Below are 20,949 nucleotides of genomic sequence, written 5' to 3'. Positions count from 1 at the left end.
TAACAACTTCATACACCTGCTTTATGTTTCTCTCACAAGCAGATCAATGAAGTCCAGACCGTTGGTGCAAAAGTGTGGAAACACGACAAAGTCACAGCTCATTCTTAAAAGCCTATTCCCAGAAGTGACACCGATCACTTGACCTCACGTTCCATTGGTAAGAACAAATCACATGACCACACTTAGATGCAAGGGGAATGAGACATTGGCAACTGCTTCCCAGTGACAGTTATATACTATAGAAGGGGAGCATGCATTTGAGGGGAAAGTTGGTCATACCTGCCACAGGCGTAGCATTCTGAAAACAGAGAGGGATTTGAAAGGTGTTGGGCAGCTAAAACAAAGTGTCAAATGTCTATTACAGAAGGGAATAGGTACCAAAAGACATATAAGAGTAAACACTTTTTGTTGTTTCACAAATAACAGTCACCAAGAAAGAAAGCACAGCAATTTCTGTTGGAAACATCTAAGCATTCGATAAGAAAAGACACATTTTGTACCAAAGTAATTCAACAGCCTAAATGAACGAGCAATTGCATGGCTAGGTAATCAGGACTCCAACTGATCTGAGATTACGCAAAGTGCCAATGTAGATTGTATTGTACTGAAATGTTTTGTTTTTTTATATTTGCTATTACAATGCAAAAGCTCATCATTCATTGCCCCAAAATGAATAGAACTGTTACGTGTGTTCAACTCTTCATGCTGCTATGACATAGTTTTATAAATTAATCTACCTTGTTTCTGGCACTTACACATAGTTCTCTCCTCTGGGGAATTATAGGGGCAACACCAAACACTGGCAAGGATGTGGAGCAACGGGAAATCTCATTCACTGCTGGTGGGAATTCCAAATGGTACAGCCAATTTGGAAGACAGCTTGGTGGTTTCTTACTAAACTAAAGATACTCTTACCATATTATCCAGCTATTGCACTCCTCAGTATTTACCTAAGGGAGCTGAGAACTTTATGTCCACACAAAAACCTGCATAGAGAAGTTTAAAGCAGCTTTATTCATAATTGCCAAAATGTGGAAACAACCAAGATGCACTTCAGCAGGTAAATGGTTAACTTAACTGTAGTACAGCCAGACAATGGAATATTACTCGGTGCCAAGAAGAAATGAGCTATCAAACCATTAAAAGGCATGAAGGAAATGTACATGCATATTACTAAGTGGAAAAAGTCAATCTCAAAAAGATATACGAACTGTATGATTACAACTATTGGACATTCACTAAAAGGAAAAACTACGGAAACAATAAAGAGATTAGTATTGCCAGGGATTGGGGGTGAGGGGATGGATGAATAGATGGAGGACAATGTATGTTTAGGGCAATGAAACTATTCTATGACACCATAAGTGTGGACCCATATCATAATACATTTGTCCAAACCCATAAAAAGAACAACACCAAGAATGAACCATAATGTAAACTGCAGATTTCGAGTGATTATTATATGTCAATGTAGGTTCATCAATTGTAGCAAATGAACCACTCTAATGGAGTGTGTTGTTAATGGTGGAGGCTATGCACAGGCAGAGGCAGGGAGTATATGATAAATCTCTGTATCTTTCCCAATTTTGCTGTGAACCTAAAACTGCTTTTAAAAAATAAAGTCTTAGTAAAAATATACAATGTGTAAACTGAAAAATTCAATAGACAGCTTTGTCAGCAGACTTGATCAAGCAGAGGAAAGAATCAGTGGATTCAAAGATAGGTGATTTGAAATTATCTAGTCAGAGGAACAAACAGGAGAAAGAATAAAAAAGGATGAAGAAAGTCTATATGACTTACAAGAAACCATCAAGTGACAAAATATATGTATTATGGGAGTCCCAGAGAAGTAGAGAGAGAGAAAAAGGCAGAAAGCTTATTTAAAGAAATAATGGTTGAAAACTGCCCAAATTTGGGGAGACAAATGTACGTACAGATTCATGAAGCCCAAAGGTATTGAAATAGGTAGAACTCAAAAATCCACACCAAGACCGCTATAATTAAATTGTCGAAATTCAAAGAAAAAGAGAGAATTTTGAAAGCAGGAAGCAAAAAACAACTTAGCACACAAGAGAGCTCCCTTAAGACCATAAGCAGATTTCTCAACAAAAACATTGCAGGCCAAGAGAGAATGGGATGATGTATTTGAAATATTGAAAGAAAAAATTGCCAAGTAATAACAATATATTCAGTGAAACTATCCTTCAGAAATGAATAAGTGATGAAGACTTTCCCAAACAAACAAAAGCAGAGGCAATTTACCACCACTAGACCTGCCTTGCAAAAATAGCCAAAAGAAGTTCTTCATGCTGAAATGAAAGAAAACTAGTGAAAAATGTAAAAAAACATATGAATGTATAAAACTCACTGATAAAGGTAAATATATAGCTGAATTCTGATATATTGCAATGGTGTTGTGTAAGTCACTTTTAACTCTACCATAAAAGTTAACAGACAAGCACATTAAAAATAACTATAACTACAATAATTAGTTAATGGATACACAATACAAAAATATGTGAATTATGACATTAATAACTTATTTTCTGTTTTTGTTTTTGTTTTTTTTTTGAGGAAGATTAGCCCTGAGCTAACATCTGCTGCCAATCCTCCTCTTTTTCCTGAGGAAGACTGGCCCTGAGCTCATATCTGTGCTAACATCTTCCTCTACTTTACATGTGGGACGCCTACCACAGCATGGCTTTGCCAAGTGGTGCCGTGTCCGCACCCAGGATCCGAACCAGTGAACCTAAGCTGCTGAAGCAAATGTATAAATTTAACCACTGCTCCACCAGGCCGGTCCCTAATAAACTTATTTTCTGAAGAGAAGAGAAGTAAAAGTACGAGGTTTTTGTATGCAATCAAAGTTAAGTTGCCATCACCTTAAAATAGGATGTTGTAATTATAAGATGTTTTATGTAAGCCACATGGAAATCACAAAGGAAAGGGCCATAGCATATGCACAAAACATAAAGAGAAAAGAATCAAAGGATACCACCACAAAAAGTCATTAAATCACAAAATAAGGCAACAAGAGAGGAAGGATGATTAAAAGGAACAAAAAAAATAAGAAAACAATTACCAAAACATCAAACTAAAAAGCTTCTATACAACACAGGAAACAATCAACAGAGTGGAGAGGCAACCTATGGAATATTTGTGAACCATGTATCCAATAGGAGATTAGTATCCAAAATATATGAGGAATTCTTACAACTCAATAGCAAACAAAACAATTAACTTGATTAAAAAATGAGCAAAGGACCTGAATAGAAATTTCTCCAAAGACATGCAAATGGCCAGCAGTTATATTAAAAGGTGATCAACATCACTAATCATCAGGGAAATGCAAATCAAAACCACAATGAGATATTACCTCACACCTGTTAGAATGTCTATTATCCCAAAAAAATTAAGTTAACAAGTGTTGGCAAGGATATGGAGAAATTTCAAACACTTGTACACTGTTGTTGAGAATGTAAATTGGCTCAGTCACTATGGAAAACAGTATGGAAGTTCCTGAAACCATTAAAAATAAAACTACCATATGATCCAGCAATTCCGTTTCTGGGTATATATCCAAAGGAAATGAAATCACTATCCCAAAGGAATATCTGCATTTATATTCATTGAAATATTATTCACAAGAGTTAAAGCATGGAGTAACCTAAATGTCCATTGATGGATGAATGGATAAAGACAATGTAGTATTTATATATAATGAAATATTATTCAGCCTTAATAAAAAAAGGAAATCCTGCCATTCGCAACAACATGGGTGAATCTGGAGAATGCTATGCTAAGTGAAATAAGCCAGACACAGAAGAATAATTGCTACATAATTTTACTTAAGGAATCTAAAATAGTCAGACTCGCAGGAGCAGAGAGTAGAACTGTCGTTCCCAGGGGCTGGGGGAAGGGGAAGTGGGGAGAAGTTGGTCAAAGGGTACAAAGTTTCAGTTATGCAGCATGAATAGGTTCTTGAGATCTACTGTACAGCATAGTGCCTATAGTTAACAATACTGTATTGTATACTTAAAAATTTGCTGAAAGAATATATCTTATGTTAAGTGTCTTATCACTAAATAAATTAAGGAATAGAATTAAGGTACGAGGAAACTTTTGGAGGTGATATATATGTTTACGGTGTTGATTGTGGTGATGGTTTCATGGATGTAGACCTATCTCCAAGCTCATCAAATTGAACACATTAAATAGGTACAGCTTTTTGTATGTCAATCATAACTCAATAAAGTGGTTTTGTAAAAAAAAAGGGAAATGCACCAGAGGGAAATGGAAATTCAATAATGAGGGAAGAGCAACAGAAATGGTAAATATTTTGGTAAATATAATTTTTCCTCCTAAACGCTTTAAAATATGTACCATCGTGCATCATTTAATGACAGAGATATGTTCTGAGAAATGCTCTGTTAGGCAGTGTCATCATTGGGTGACATCGCAGAGTGTACCTACACAAACCAAACGGTGTAGGCTCCTACACACCTAGGCTATATGGTACTAATCTTATGGGACCATCATCATATATACGGCCCACCGTTGACCAGAATTACCTTATGCTGCACAGGACCGTATGACAATTGAAAGCGATGGTTATAACATGTCTCATGGGGCTTTAACATCTGTAGATGTAATACACATGACAACATAAAGGGGGCAGTATAGAGGCACTTAGACAGTGGTGAGGCTTCTACATTCCACTTGAAATGATAAAACATTAATTCCATGTAGGTTATGAAAAAATAAGATTATATATTGTAATCCCTAGAGAAATCACCAAAAAACTATATAGTCAAGAACTCAATTAGAAAATTTTAAAGGAATACTCAAAACATATTCCAATAATCCAAAAGAAGCAGAAAAGACGGAATAGGGAGAAGAAAAGCAGAGGGAACAAGCAGAACACAAGTAATAAAATGGTAGACCAAGATCCAAACATTCTAGTAATTACAGGAAATGTAAATGGTTTAAACACACACATTAACAAGATGGATGGATTTTTTTTTCATTCGACAATTAGTGACCCATAAAAGGGCCATGGCTTATTTTAATATTTTTTAAGCTGTGGTAAAATAGACATAACATAAAATTTACAATCTTACCCACTTCTAAGTGTGCAATTTAGGAGTATTAAGTACATTCACATTGTTGTGAATTCTTTTCATCTTGCAAATCTGGAACCCTTTAGCCATTAAAAAACAATTCCTCATTTTCCCTTCATCTCCCGGAAACCACACTTCTACTTTCTGTCTCTATGAATTTGACAGGTCTAGGTTCCTCATATAAGTGGAATCATACAGTATTTGTCTTTATTGTGACCTGCTTATTTTGTGTAGTACAATGTCCTCAAGTTTCACCAAGTTACTGCGCATCAGAATGTCCTTCCTTTTACAATCTGCATAACATTCCATTGTATTTATACAGCACATTTTGTTTATCCATTCATCCATCACTGATGCTTAGGTTTCTTCCACCTTTTGACTATTATGAATAAAGCTGCTATGAATATTAGCATATAAATATCTCTTCTCAACCCTACTTTCAATTATTTTGGGGATAAACCCAGAAGTGGAATTGCTGGATCATACGGTAGTTCTATTTTTACTTTTTGAGGAACTGCCATACTATTTTCCATAGCAACTGCACTATTTTACATTCCTGTCAGCAGTGCACAAGGGTTTCCAGTTCTCCACATCCTCACCAACTCTTGCTATTTTCTGGGTTTTTTTGACAGTAGCCATCTGTATTACTGTGACGTGGTATCTCTCTGTGGTTTTGATTTGTATTTCCCTAATGATGAATGATGTTGCATATAAATGGATTTTTTTAACTGTATGCTATTTACAAAAATACATACACCTTTGTTTTGGTAATATAAGTTGACTCAAAATAAAAGGATAGAAAAAGATACACCATGCAAACACCAATCAAAAGAAAGCTGGAGTGGCTATACTAGTAGACAAATTTGACTTCAGGTCATGGACTACTAGCAAGGAAAAAGATCGACTTATAAAACAATAATATTATTAATGTTTTGGGTTAAAAATGATACAACTTAAATACACAAAATCCATTATGAATAAGTCAGGAGAGATGGAGTTATAATGTTCTAAGTCTTTGTAAGGAGAAGAAAGATACTAATTAAACTTAGATTTCGACAGGTGAGCATGTGTGATAAAATTTCTAAGTTAATCATTAAATGAATGGAAATAGAGTGTGTATTTTCCAAACAAAGGATGGGAACAAAAGTTAAAGGGCCAATATTCAATCAATCAAAAGAAAACAAGAAGGTTCCAGTTCAAGATGACAATGGAGGAGGATCCTGAACTTACCCCCTCCCACAAACACACGGAATCTATAGCTGTAACCGGAACAATTTCCTCTGAAAACAAAAACAAAAACTAGCACAGGGACTCCTACACACTGGACAAACAAGAAAAAAAAGGGTTTGACCCCAACTTTTAAGCACTGCACCTAAGAGAGAAACCCCCAAAACATCTAGCTTTGAAAGCCAATGGACCTTGTGTCCATGAGACACACAAGGTTACAACAAACGGAGAAACGGTTCTTAAAGGGCCCAGCACAGAGGCAGCTGACTGAAAAGCACCCAGACTTTCTTGCATATCTAAAGCATCGGCCTAAGGAGCAGGCAACTAATTTAACACAACTAGAGGTCTCCTCATATACTCTCCGAAGACTGAAGCCAGAGGCCACCATCGTGGCACTCTCCCTCTGCCTCACTCCAGCTCACCAGCATGATTTTCGCAGCTGCTGCACAGGAGACACCTCTAGATTACCTGCCTCTGGTTTCCAGTGGGCCTTTCACTCACAAGTCCCATGGGACTCTAACAAACAGAGAAAGACTTCCTAACTGGCTACCATCGCCAGGGGACAGCAGAGAGGCAGCAGACTGAGGCACCCGGTCTTTCTTTGAAAGGGGCCTATTACCTTCTCTTCACAGCTGCAGACTGACGGGCAGGCTTCCAATTAAACACACAACTAAGGGACAACTGCAATTCTCGCCAGAGACCTTGGAGGGCAAGCTCCCTTTACACTCTCCCTCTGCCACAGTACAGAGTGCTTATATCACCCAGAGGGGGATTTGTACACCTTCTCATGCCCCAGTTTTTATGTCTCATGCCCTGGTGTTTATGGCTGCACCCAGGGGACATCTCTGGATCACCTGGCTCTGGTAGTCAGTGGGGCTTGTGTTGCTGGGCCCCATGGGACTGTGAAAAATGGAGAACCAGTTCTTGGCTGGCTATCACCCCCAGAGCACAGCACAGAGACAGTAGACCGAAACACTCCCCATTCTTTCTGTGAAAGAGGTTTATTTCCCATCTTGGAGCTTTGGCTTGAGGGGCAGGCTTCTGATGTGGCACACATCTGGGGGCCTAGTGAGGTGCTCTCTGAAGATGGAGCTTGATGGGTGCAATATTTGCAGTCTCCCTCTGCCTCACTCCAAGTTGCTGGTAGCTCCCAGGGGAGGAGCTTGTGCACTCATCTGGCCCCCCATTTTTGTAGCTGCCATGCAGGGGACACCTCCTAATCACCTACCTCTAATGTCTAGTGGAGCTTGCACTTACAGAGCCTGTAGGACTGTTGTAAATGGAGAAACAGTTCTTAACTAGCTATGCCCCCTGGGCACAGCAGAATGACAGCAGACTGAAATGCACCCTTAGTCTTTCCATGAATGAGGCCTATTAACTTATCTGCATAGCTGTGGCCTAATTAAACACACATCTAGGGGATGACTGCAATCCTGTCCAGAGACCAGGGAGGCTGGCTGGTGCCACCTTCACACTCTCCCTCTGCCCCACCCCAGGTCATCCACGTCTCCCACAAGGAGTTTGTGTATACACCTGGTGCCCCAGCTTGTGTCCCAAAGAACACATTCCTTGATAGCCTGCCTCTGGTAGCCAGTAGAGTTTATGTTCATGGGTTCAATGGGACAGTAGCAAAAACAGAAACCGTTCTAACCCCAGGGCTCTGTGCAAAGAGGGCACAGAGAAATGCCTATATCTCAGTCGTCCCCTGAAAGAGATATATTTATTTACATACTTTAAAATCTGCTGCCTGAGGGTCTAGCTTCCAATCAGCCTGAATCTAGGTGCTGACTGAGATCCTTCCCTTGGGACACTGAGAGGTCTTGGCAAACCCTCAACTAATGGGAGTTACTAAAATGAATTAGGTTACTTGGGCAATCACAAAGGTTTGAGAGACAACCAGAGCTAGGGTAGGGTTGAATGATAAGGTTCAGAGGTGTCCCCTGCAAGGTTCATACAAGGCCACTCCTTCAAGACTGGGAAAGTTGGTTGTTTTACCTAATGTATAGAAACCAACACAAAATTGAGAAAAATGAAGAAATAGAGTCATATGTTCCAACAAATGAACAAGATAAAACCTCAGGAAAAGACCTTAACGAAATGGAGATAAATGATTTACTAGATAAATAAAAGTCATAAAGATGCTCACCAAGCTCAAGAGAAGAATGGATGGACAAAGTGAGAATTTCAACAAAGACATAGAAAATATAGGGAAGTACCAAATAGAAGTCAAGAGCTGAAGAATACAATAACTGAACTGAAAAATACAATAGAGAAGTTTAACATCAGACTAAATGAAGGGGAAGAAAGAAGCAATCATCTCGAAGAAATGGAAACTAAGAGAAAGCTGGAGTAGCTATACTTATATCAGACAAAATAGACTTTATGACAAGACTCTAACAAGAAACAAAGAAGATCATTATATAATGATAAAGGGGCAATCCAAGAAGAGGATATAACATTTGTAAATTTTTATGCACTCAACGTAGGAGCACCTAAATAAATAAAGCAAATATTAGCAGACTAGAGGGAGAAATAGACTGCAATACAATAATAATAGGAGACTTTAATACCACATTTTCATCAATGAATAGATTATCCAGACATAAAATCAATAAGGAAACATTGAACTTAAACTACACATTAGACCAGATGGACTTAACAGACATATACAGAACATTCCATCCAAAAACACAGAATACACATTCTTCTCAATTTCATGTGGAACATTCTCTACGATAGATCATATGTTAGGTCACAAAACAAGTCTTAATAAATTTCAGAAGATTGAAATCGTATCAAGCATCTTTTCCAACCACAATGGTATGAAACTAGGAATCAATTACAAGCTGAAACTGGAAAAGTCACAAATATGTGGAGACTAAACAACATGCTACTGAACAACAATGAGTCAAAGAAGAAATCAAAAGAGAAATCAAAAAAATACCTTGAGACAAGTCAAAATGGAAATACAACAAACCAAAACTTATGGGATGCAGCAGAAACAGTTCTAAGAGGAAAGTTCATAGTGATAAATACCTACATCAAGAATCAAGAAGGATCTCAAATAAACAACCTAACTTGACACCTCAAGGAACTAGAAAAAGAAGAACAAATTAAGCCCAAAGTTAGTAGAAGGAAGGAAATAACCAAGATCAGAGCAGAAATAAATGAAATAGAGACTTAAAAGACAATACAAAAGATTAATGACATTAAGAGCTGGTTTTTTGAAAAGACAAACAAAATAGACAAACCTTTAGCTAGACTCACCAAGAAACAAAGAGGATTTAAATAAAATCATAAATGAAAGGGGAGATGTTACAACTGATGCTACAGAAACACAAAGGATCATAAGAGACTGCTATGAACAGTTCCATGCCAACAAATTGAAAAACCTAGATAAAATGGATTAAGTCCTAGAAACACACAACTTACCAAGTAGGAATCATGAAGAAATTAAAAATCTGAACAGCTTGATTATTAGTAAGGAGATTGAATCAGTAATCAAAAACCTCCCAACAAATAAAACTCCAAGACCAGAATGTTTCTCTGGTAAATTCTAACAAACATTCAAAGAATTAATACCAATCCTTCTCAAATTCCTCCAAAAAAGAGAAGAGGAGAGAACACTTCTAAACTCATTTCACAAGGCCAGCATTACCCTGATACCAAAACCAGGCAAGTACACCACAAAAAAAGAAAATTACAGGCCAATACCCCTGATGAACACAGATGCAAAAATCTCCAATAAAATTTTAGCAAACCAAATTCAATAATACATTAAAAGGATCATACACCACGATCAAGTGGAATTTATTCCAGAGAGGCAAGGATGGTTCAGCATCCACAAATCAATGAATGTGATATACCACATTAACAAAATGAGGGATAAAAATCATATGATCATATCAACAGATGCAGAAAAAGCATTTGACAAAGTTCAACATCCATTTATGATACAAGTTCTCAACAAAGTAGATATAGAGGTAATTACCTCAAAAGGCCATATGTAACAAGCCCGCAGCAAGCATCATACTCAATGGTGAAAAGGTGAAAACTTCTCCTCTAAGATCAAGAATAAGACAAGGATGCCCACTCTTGCCACTTTTATTCCACATAGTATTGGAAGTCCTAGCGAGAGCAACTGGGCAAGAAAACGTAGTAAAGGCATCCATATCAGAAAAGAAGTAAAATTGTCACTATCTGCAGGTGATATGATATTACACATAGAAAACTCTAAAAATTCTTCAAAAAAACTGGTGGAACTAATAAATGGGTTCAGTATAATTGTGGGATGCAAAATTAATACACAAAAGATCTGTTGTGTTTCTAAACACTAATAATGAATTGTCAGAAAGAGAAATTAAGAAAAGAACCCCATTTACAATTTCATCAAGAAAAGTAAAATACCTAGGAGTAAATTTAACCAAGGAGGTGAAAGACATGTACACTGAAAACTATAAGACATTGATGAAAGAAATTGAAGATGCGAATAAATGGAAAGATATTTCATGCTCATGAATTGGAAAAGTTGCTATTGTTAAAAACGTCCATACTACCCAAAGCAATCTACAGATTCAATACAATGTCTACCAAAATTCCAATGGCATTTTTCACAAAAATAGAACAAATAATCCTAAAATTTGTTTGGAACCACGAAAGACCCCAAATAGGAAAGCAACCTTGAGAAAGAAGAACAAAGCTGGAGGTATCATACTCCCTGATTTCAAACTGTATTACAAAGCTATAATAATCAAAAGAGTATGGTATTGGCAGAAAAACAGACACATAGATCAGTGGGAGAGAAAGAATAGAGACTTCAGAAATAAAACCATGCATATATGGTCAATTAACTTACAACAAAGGAGCCAAGAATATACAATGGAGAAAGGACAATCTCTTCAATTAATAGTGCTAGGAAAACTGGACAGCCACATTTAAAAAAAAATGAAACTGGACCACTATCTTACAACATACACAAAAATTAACACAAAATGGACTAAAGACTTGAATGTAAAACCTGAAATCATAAAATTTCTAGAAGAAAACATAGATGGTAAGCTCCTTGACATTGGTCTTGGCAATGATTTTTTGGATTGTCAAATCCACTAAAAGCGAAGACAAGCAAATGGGACTACATCGAACTAAAAAGCTTCTGCACAGCAAAGGAAACCATCAACACAATGAAAAAGCAACCTCCTGAATGCGAGAAAATATTTGCAAATCACATATATGATGAGGGGTTAATATCCAAAACATATAAAGAATTCATACAACTCAATAGCAAAAAAACACAATGCAATTAAAAAATGGGCAGAGGATCTGAATAGACATTTTTCCAAGAAGAAAAATCATCTTCAAGTCATCTGTATAGATGGCCGACACGTACAAGAAAAGATGCTCAACATCACTAATCATCAGGGAAATGCAAATCAAAACCACAATGAGATATCACCTCACACCTGTTAGAATAGCTATTATCAAGAAGACAAGAGACAGTAAGTGTTGGCGAGGATGTGGAGAAAAGGGAACCCTTGTGCACTGTTGGTGGAAATGTAAATTGGTTCAGTCACTATGGAAACAGTATGGAGATTCCTCAAAAACTTAAAAATGGAACTTCCATATGATCCAACAATTCTACTTCCAAGTATATACAAATATTGAATCATTATGTTGTACACCTGAAACTAATATAGTGTTATATGTCAATTATATCCCAATCAAAAAAAAGTTAAAGATACGCCAAGAAGTGTCTCTCACAAACTCATTCGACAAACATATACTGAGCTCTTATGTTGATACAGTATCCATGCTGGCCATTGGAGACATTAATACAAAGAAGACAATCTCTATCCTCCAGGAATACCTGGTTATAGCAATTTCTGCTCTTCTGATTCTCACACACCAAGTGCCTTAGGCATAATTAGACTGACCAATAGTCAAGCAAATATGTTACTCTTGCCCTGCTCCAACATTAAGAAGGAGAGATATAAAGGGCCTGCACTTTCTCTCATAAACTGTGTCTTATATTTCTCCCCAGGATCAAGAGTAGGGAATTTGCTGCATAGAGGTTTTCAGGAAAGGCTGTTCTCAGACAGGATCGGAGAAAACACAACTGCTGTGAGTTTGGCTGCACTTCACTGCTCGTGGCCTAAGGCCATGAAGAGGCCAATAAAGGCTGGAGCTCAAGAACCCCAACCCAGATCCAAGTCTTCCTCTCTGACCCCCAGCTATGAAGCTCCTTTTTCCTATCTTTGCCAGCCTCGTGCTTCAGTACCAGGTGAACACAGGTAAGGTGGCATCTGGGCTTAAGAGGGGTCGGTGTGAGGAAGCAGGGATTTGGCTGCCATGATGACGGGAACCCAAAGAAATGCTGAAAGATGAGATGCCCAAAGAGGTGGCTGAAGAGCTTACTCATTGCATGAGTCATGCACCATCCCCCACGAATCCCCATTGGCCCCAACCCCAGACTGTCTGACGGGGATACACAGGGAGCTACAGAGAAAGCAGGGTGTTTTTTGTGTACTCAGAAACTATCCAACACATAAAACTGCCTTTCTGTCCTCTACATAGCTATCGTCTGGGACTCAGCCCAAGTCTGCTCCATTTTTGCTCTATTTCCGATTTAAACCATCTCTTGAAGCAAAAGTTCCTATAGTTCTCTACCTTGGTGTAATAAGGAGGAAGTCCTTACCTGCAGGCTCAAAAAAATATCCTCTTAGGATCCAGTAAACAGGTCTATGTTCTCCACTTCAGCTTTTTCAGATCTTCACAGAGCTTCATCCCTTCTCTCAGCCTGTCTCCTTGGAAACCTCCAAATTACCCCTAAGAGCATTTGGAACACATTGAGGCAAAAGATTGAACCAGAGGATTGGCCATTACTTTTGAAAAGAAGAGAGAAATATTGAGACTTATTTCAGAACACAAGAATCACCTGGCTATTTGGAATAACTGGCAATAGGTCAGGGAAGAGAAAGTCAAAGAGTCAATGATATTTCTAATGTTTTTATCTTGGGACCCTAGGAGAAGGGAGGTAACATAAGCAAGTATGGCTGTGTCATCTTGGGTAAAGTCACTTAGCCACCATGAGCCTCAAATTTCACCTGAGCATAGTGGGTTTAATCAACATAGCTGCTTGAAATACAAGAATTTTACTGTTCGGTCTTTGGTGAGAAACAGTGTTGAAATGTATGTGAGCATCAGGTGCTGCATAAATACCTTTTTATGGAAAATTCGTTGAATTGTTAAGATGAATAAGGGAGAACTTTCTTGATCTGGAAAAAAAGGTGAGACATAGGGATGGGAAAGTCATCCAGCAGACGAAGATGAGGTAGTAAACTGAGCAGGGAATTCAGAGCTGTAGATAACAATGTGGGAGTTATCTCGACAGAGGTGAGGTTACGGCGATGATAACGAATAAGACCTCTGAGGGACAGAGTGTCCAGAGAGGCTGAAAATGATAGAACACCATGCCCCAGGAATGACAAGTCAAGCAGTTGTCAAGGAGGGCAAGGTCACGGACCGCTGGGTTTGGCAAGAAGCCAGCACTCCTGAAAGGCCTATTGATTCTCTCTTGAAATTCTGTCTTGGATTAGTTTTATGACAGATTTTACTCTTCTTGATATTTCCTAGGATCATGGGGAGAGAAAGCGGTACCCTACAAGTATCTAAGATGCTAAGTTGGAGGTCCAAAATCTTATCCTGAAGCAAATAATTGGGTTCCCCTTTCTTCTTTCCTTTATGTGCCCTAGATTTTTAAAGTTACTCAGTGGGGGGAGGTTAGAGAGGAGATTTATTTTGGATTTCAGAGGTGCACAGAGACTCTCTTGGTTTGCTAGGTGCATTCATTAACTTCCTTAAACACTGTACTTAAAATTTAGCTTTAACAAAATTCCTTTTACTCTAGTCCTTTCCCTCCAGCAGTTTTAACATCATATCTAGTATGAGTCTTAGCCCAGTAGCTTTCTCTTTTCTTTGTGCAGAATACTTTGGCTTGAGAAGATGTTTAATGGGTTTGGGGAGATGCAAAGACCATTGTGCCACTAATGAAAGAGAGATACAGCAATGCAAGAATAAAAGATGTTGTATTGGACCAAAACTGGTTCAAGTGATAAAAAGTTACGTGAAAAATGAACTGTCCCACATATTTGAAGAGAACTCCCAACAACTGCTAAAAACTACCAAGAGTTCTAGTGTTGTGATGCAAACAAAGCATCATATTTTATCTTCTCTGTCCAAAATCAAAAGCACCGGTTCTTTTGCCAAAATCAACACCATCACCATCCCAAGTGCCATCCCTGTGAACTCCACCACCATCAACCCCAAGATCACAGGAAAGATTACATACACTGCTACTTCTACCAAGAGTGACACCAAAGAAAGCAAAGATTCAGCCACTGACTCCCCACCAACAGCACCACCACCATAGAGACTGCCAGTACCATGACTAGAGTTGGAAGAAGCAGATGAGCAGGGATGTGGGTCTTTCCCTTAAAACACCAAGTTCCTCTCTCTCTTTGCTATCTATAAAATGAGACATAGAACTGTTTCCTCCATCATCAGTAGTGGAATAAATACTGTTTAAGCACCTACAGTTTATATACTGTTATCATTTTCATTGGGGCCTCACAGAGGAGATAGAGCTGGAAAGGGATGGAATTTTAGGTTACATACCCAGAAGAAAGCGAGCACCAAGAACAGTGACTACAGCATTGAATTTGGCCCACGGAGGGCCCAGATTAGGCCTCTGTAACAGGATTTATGGTTTTCATATGGTGTGCTTTCCTTGGGAAAATAGGAAGAAAATATCAGGAGACATATTTTCTTTTTTTCGTATATTTTGGGGAAAAGGACCATACGCGAAATAGAATGTGGGGGAACCAAGTCTACCTTCTCCACAGAAGAACATAACCTAATTCATGGATCCATTTAAGATAAGAACATGGGGGAATGGGAGACGGAGGAGGGTGCATGGGGGAGGGTGTAGGATTTCTATTCTGGGCCAAAGTGTTTCCAACAAGATTCCCGTTGGGACAGGAGGCAGCAGGTGGAGTGGTGCTTCCAATAGATACGGAATGCAGACCACAAACGCAAACCGTGTAGGTAATTCTGCATTTTATAGTAGCCACATTCAAAAAAGTAAAAAGAAATAGGTGAGATAAATATTAATACATTTTATTTAATGCGGTAAATCCAAAACATTATCATTTCAACATTATCAGTATAAAAATTGAGACATTCTGCATTCTTTTTTTGTACTGTCAATTTCTTTTTAGGAAGATTGGCCCTAAGCTAACATCTGTTGCCAATATTCTTCTTTTTTTTCCTCCCCAAAGCTCCAGTACATAGTTGTATATCCTAGTTGCAAGTGACTCTAGTTGCCCCATGTGGGATTCTGCCACAGCACGGCTTGATGAGCAGTGCCATGTCCGCGTCCAGGATCCGAACCGGTGAACCCCTGGCTGCTGAAGCAGAGCACGCTAACTTAACCACTCGGCCACAGGGCGGCCCCTTGTACTAAGTCTTTAAAATCGCTATGTGTAATACTCTTACAGTACATTTCAATTCATACGAGCCACATTTCAAGTGCTCACTAGTCCCATGCGGCTAGTGGTTACCACATTGGACGGCACTAGGTTAGAGAGTTTTGAGGGCACAGATAGCTATGAGACTGTTAGGCAAAGGAGATGATGCTAATCTAGAGACGCAGCCATGTTTCTGAGAACTGTGATATACAGTTTAAGAGTATAGAAATTCAGGCCTGATGCTCCTAGGCTGGCATTCTGGTTCTGGCACTTTTTAGCTGTGTGGCCTTGAACAAATCATTTATCTATATGTGAGCATCCATTTATTCATTCATAAAATAAAGATGTAAATGTCGTATTATATCCCAGAATACACTTCCTTATATCCCAGATCACACTTCCTTTTATTGCCCAAGTTACAAGGGCATGAACCCCTATTCCAGTTTTTTAACATATTCCTCTCTTCTACATATCTCCCCCTTCAATTTAAAGGCCACTTTTCCTCAACCTACTGGTCCTTTACTACAGCGTCAGCCTAAGGAAGGCAAGGACTTTTCCCACAATGCCCCACAGTGATACTGAAGTGCAACTTTTTAAAATATAGTCCTCGAAGTTTTTGTACAACAGAAAAGAGTTGCCATACAAAGAATAACTTCAACTCCTGGTAGACACACGTTCCCTGAAGAACCTCAAGTACATCTTATGGGAATTAGATCCCCTCCCTGCTACAGCTGTTTGTCAAACTCTTGAAAGTGCAGCTTACCTGCCCACAGTTGGGGTGCTCTCTTCTCTGTCTACTCACAGAAAGAAGAGAAATTTCCTTTCTCGCCTAAGATTAAGGCCTTCTTTTGAGTTCTCATTTCCTATCGTAGAGCTCACCCATCTCTTCTCAGAGGGAATGATGCTGGGAAACACCGTTTTCCTTCAGGGGAACCTCACATTCACTGTAACAAATATGGGGCGTCTCCAACATCTGTTTTCTCCTTTCACTACAGTGATAGAACCTTCCTAATGTCAGCCAGGCCCAAGGCCAGCAGAGTAAAAGCTACACTTCCCAGACAGAGCTGGCCATTCTTCAAGGCAGAGAAGCCAGGACTGGCCACCCTGGCAATTATTCATTAATATTCACGGTGAAAACGTCAGATTTTCCATTTTAAAGGCAAAAGGGGCCTTTTTCTAAGCCTTGGGAGCCCCGCAGTGACTGTAAGGTCTCCGTTGGGATTCACCCGGCACATCTGCCACCCAGGGTCTACGAGGTTAGGATTCACCCTGGCACGACCAGTGCCGCCCCCAAACCCTGCCACACAGGGGCTGGTGTGACTCCGAATTTTTTAACTTCTCAGGGCCAATATTCAAACTCAGACTGACCAAATTAGAAGCCCATGAACATTCTACTAACTACCACTGCTTCTATAGAGCACTGCACAGTGAGTCACCCATAAATAAGTAAATACACAAATAAACAAACAGCTCCCTACCTTGAACTATGTATGAAACTGAAGCCTTCTTGCTTTTGCCAGGTAGCGGGTTAATCCCACACATGATGTTGATACTGCTGCTTGTGTGGCTGGTGAGGAAAGGCAGTTCAAGGGCAAATCCTAACTTATTAGAAGACTTTCCCTTGACCATCCACATTACCCACAATGGTCCAATTTCCAGTCCAGAACTACTCTGAGAATATTATTTATGAACACGAATTGTCACTTGTAAAAACTGTGAAGTTAGAGACTATTATGAATATCTATAAATGAGGTTGGCCTGTAACTGACCTCAGAGTAGGGAGAGAAGGGCACTAAATAAACTATAGATAAAAGTTGTGAGCCGGAGATAATTCCAGAAAAGAGGTGAACTTTAATGAAGTAAAAGCCAACTGTCAGCAGCTGAGGCTCAGAAAGCAGGAAGGAGTGTGGAGGGTCCTGGAGGCCGAGCGAGGCGCACGGCAGCTAGCACTGCTGGTCTCCGGCCTATACCCAATTGAGTGGACAAAAATTTGAGCAAGAAACAGCATCATTGCTGGCTTCCCTCTCCCTACTCATCTACTCAGACAGCCCTAGCAGAGACTATTCTGGCCTGGCCTGCTCCCATGGCAGACAAAGGCTCTTCTACTGCCATTGACAACAAAATAAAAGAGCCAGGGCCGTGTTATAGAATGATTGTGTCCCTCAAAAAAATTCATATGCTGAAGCCCTAACCCCTAAATGTGGCTATATTTGGAGATAAGGCCTTTAAAGAGGTAATTGAAGTTAAATGAGATAATACAGCCGGGCCCTAATCCAACATTACTGATGTCCTTATAAGAAAAAGAGACGCCAGGGGTGCGCACGCTCAGAGGAAAGACCACGTGAGGACACAGCAGGAAGATGGTCACCTACAAGCCGAGCAGGAGGCCTGGGGAGAAACCGAACCTGCCCGCACCTTGATCTTAAACTTCCAGACTCCAGCACTGTGAGAAAACACACTCCTATTGTTTAAGCCACGCAGTCGGTGATGCTTTGACATAGCAGCCCTAGCAGACTACCAGACGCCACGAAAAAGATGCTATCGTTTTCCTCCTCCTTTCTGAGCTCTGGGTAAAAAGAGGTAGAAACAACAGATTCCTCCTAAAGCACCCTGAGCCTCTGCCTCCATTCTGGGTTTGTCAATCACCGGCTGTGGGCAAAGCTGAACAACCTTATTAAGATTTTTATATTCAAATCCTAGATATCTGTTTATATAAGGTCATGATCAGACATGACTGTTTATTGTTAACCATGAGAATAAAATTCACAGAATGCCTAGTGGAAGGCAGCAAGCATGGAAGGATTGTTTAACTGTTGTCAAATAATTTGAATTTTTGCACACAAGCTGGCTTTGAATTTACTAATAAATACCAAAAGTCGCTGTTCTGGGGGCTTGCGGGGGTGGGTGGGGAGGAATACATTTCTGCTCAGTGTCCTGTACACACGCTTTGCAAGTGGCAGGACCATGAGTCTGGTTTCCAGTTCCAGAGTATGTGTTGAATGGATCACAGCATTTCCATGGCCGCTGGGACAGCTGTGACTGGTCATCTAGCTTACAACAGGTTTCACGTTAAAGATCCTTGCAACGAATCTACGGTAAGTCTTCATAGCCAGCAAAACATCCCCAGGATAGTACCTGCTTTTGCATGGAGGATTTGGGAGATAAAACTGTGTCCTGCCATTACTGGAGGTCTGAAAAGTTCCCATTCTATGATGAGTCTTACACAAAACACCCAGAAGAGATTGGAGACAACGCAGGACCTCTGATTACCAAGAACAAAGAAACTTAAACGGATAGTTTTGATGCTGCAAACCAACTTGTCCTGATGTTACCTGGTTGTTTCATTAGAATGACCACCACTTCTAATGCACCTCCCCAGGGTTCGAAATCTGGTATAACCACAACTTGCACACTCATGGTTTGCCTTACTTAAAACATCGTGGTGCACATTTGCAAAAAAAGAAAAAAGGAAAAGTCAATCTCATAACCTCTTGGTTATGAGAACTTCTAAGGATCTTTCTTTTATATTTAAAATAATGACATAGACTATAGACACATGTTGAAGGTAACATATTAAATTATTCTCAAAAGCACGTATATGCAGATTATACTTACTAGTTCCAAAGAAAATTATTGCCCTTTCATATTACTTAGTTAACCTAGAAAGCAAATTGTGTGTGATTAAGCTACATTAATTTCTTAATACAATCTAGGAAGAATCTGTTATGACCTTGGTTTTCTTCTTGACAGTGGTAATGACACTAAGAAAATATGGCTTCTGTGTTTTCACTCGAAATGAACCATGAATGTTATTCTGCTTAACTGTAAGTGGGCCAGGTCAATAATTAAGGAGTAACTTCTTTGTATTCACTTTTCTTTTAAAGTACATTCTGTGCATTTCTTCCATCATCCAGCAAGTATTTATTAGCATTTACTCTTTGCTGGTCTCTGGGCAAGACACTAAGGCTTAGGAAACTAATGATCTCTAATTGCTTCTGTACTTCAAAACACACACAGTCAACTGAGATAAAGAAATCGATAAAGGACCACAGAACAGTGAAATGCGTACAGCAAAAGTGATGCTCACGCTACTGTAGGTAGAAAGAGCCTCCAGCCCTACGTAGAGAAAGGGGAGTGGGTGCTGAGGACGTGGAAGAGAAGAAACAGCAGTGGGCTCCAGGAAGAGCTGAGACCTGATCTGTTCTTAAGTAATGAGTCAAGTTAGGTAACCATGTGTGGGGTGGAGCTTTGGGAGGCGGCAGGGAGGTTCAAGGCCTCAGAAAATGCAAAGTAAGGGGGTGAGGTGAGAGTGGGGAACAACAGAATATACATATTCTCAGCTGCCAGAGAGTCTGGGCAGCTTTATCTAATCTCTGGGATTTGAGTGGGAGTGTGAAAGGGCCCATCTAGCAATCCAAGCCCCAAAGTCAGTGACAAGAAGACTTAAGAGACCCTCATCCTTGACCTCCTCAAGTTTATCAGGCAGTACTCAAATCATCCTTTACAAATAGGATGTGTTAGTGTCTGTAGAACTCAGAGAAGATGCTAACGGTGTTTCTGGTCCTGAAGGAGTGAGTGATAGGAGTCTAATTTCCACTGGGTGATTTCAACCTTTGCTCTGGCCCTACTCCACACCACCTCTGGAAAGAAATATATATTATATATCCATTATATATATATATGTAAATATATGTATATTTACGTATACATATCCCAGAGTTTACCCTCTTGGACACTGAGTGTCAGAGGAAACCTCCGCTTCTAGAGCACTCCTTCCCACCTTCAGTCCAAGGGAGATCATTTCCTCCTGCTCCCTGGCCCTGCTTTCTCACCCAGACTCTCTGAGTGTCTGCACGCCTACAGCCAGTTAACTATTAACCAACCCTTGTTACATGCTGACTGATCAGCAATGAAATATGTACAGCAAATCCGGCTGCTGGTTCCATTATGGAATGAACAGCTGCTACTTTCTTAGTCTACCTCTCTCCCCATCTCCCATCAAAATCATCTTCTGAGTCTGCCAATCACACTGCCACCTCCCCCTTACCACAGGTTGGGTGCTCAGCCCAGGCCTTGTCTAT

At 39.6% G+C, this 20,949-nt stretch overlaps 1 protein-coding gene across 1 annotated transcript; it reads left to right on the top strand.

The window, feature by feature from the left end:
* The first annotated feature begins 12,576 nt into the window (after positions 1-12,576).
* On the top strand, positions 12,577-14,772 carry DEFB129 (defensin beta 129). Its single transcript, XM_046678502.1, has 2 exons — positions 12,577-12,634; positions 14,327-14,772. The coding sequence occupies exons 1-2, from the start codon at positions 12,577-12,579 to the stop codon at positions 14,770-14,772; spliced, it is 504 nt and encodes a 167-aa protein (XP_046534458.1).
* Positions 14,773-20,949: the final 6,177 nt, after the last annotated feature.

The sequence above is a fragment of the Equus quagga genome, chromosome 12 (assembly GCF_021613505.1).
Source record: "Equus quagga isolate Etosha38 chromosome 12, UCLA_HA_Equagga_1.0, whole genome shotgun sequence".
Lineage (NCBI taxonomy): Eukaryota > Metazoa > Chordata > Mammalia > Perissodactyla > Equidae > Equus > Equus quagga.
This window is presented reverse-complemented; position numbering and strand designations above follow the sequence as displayed.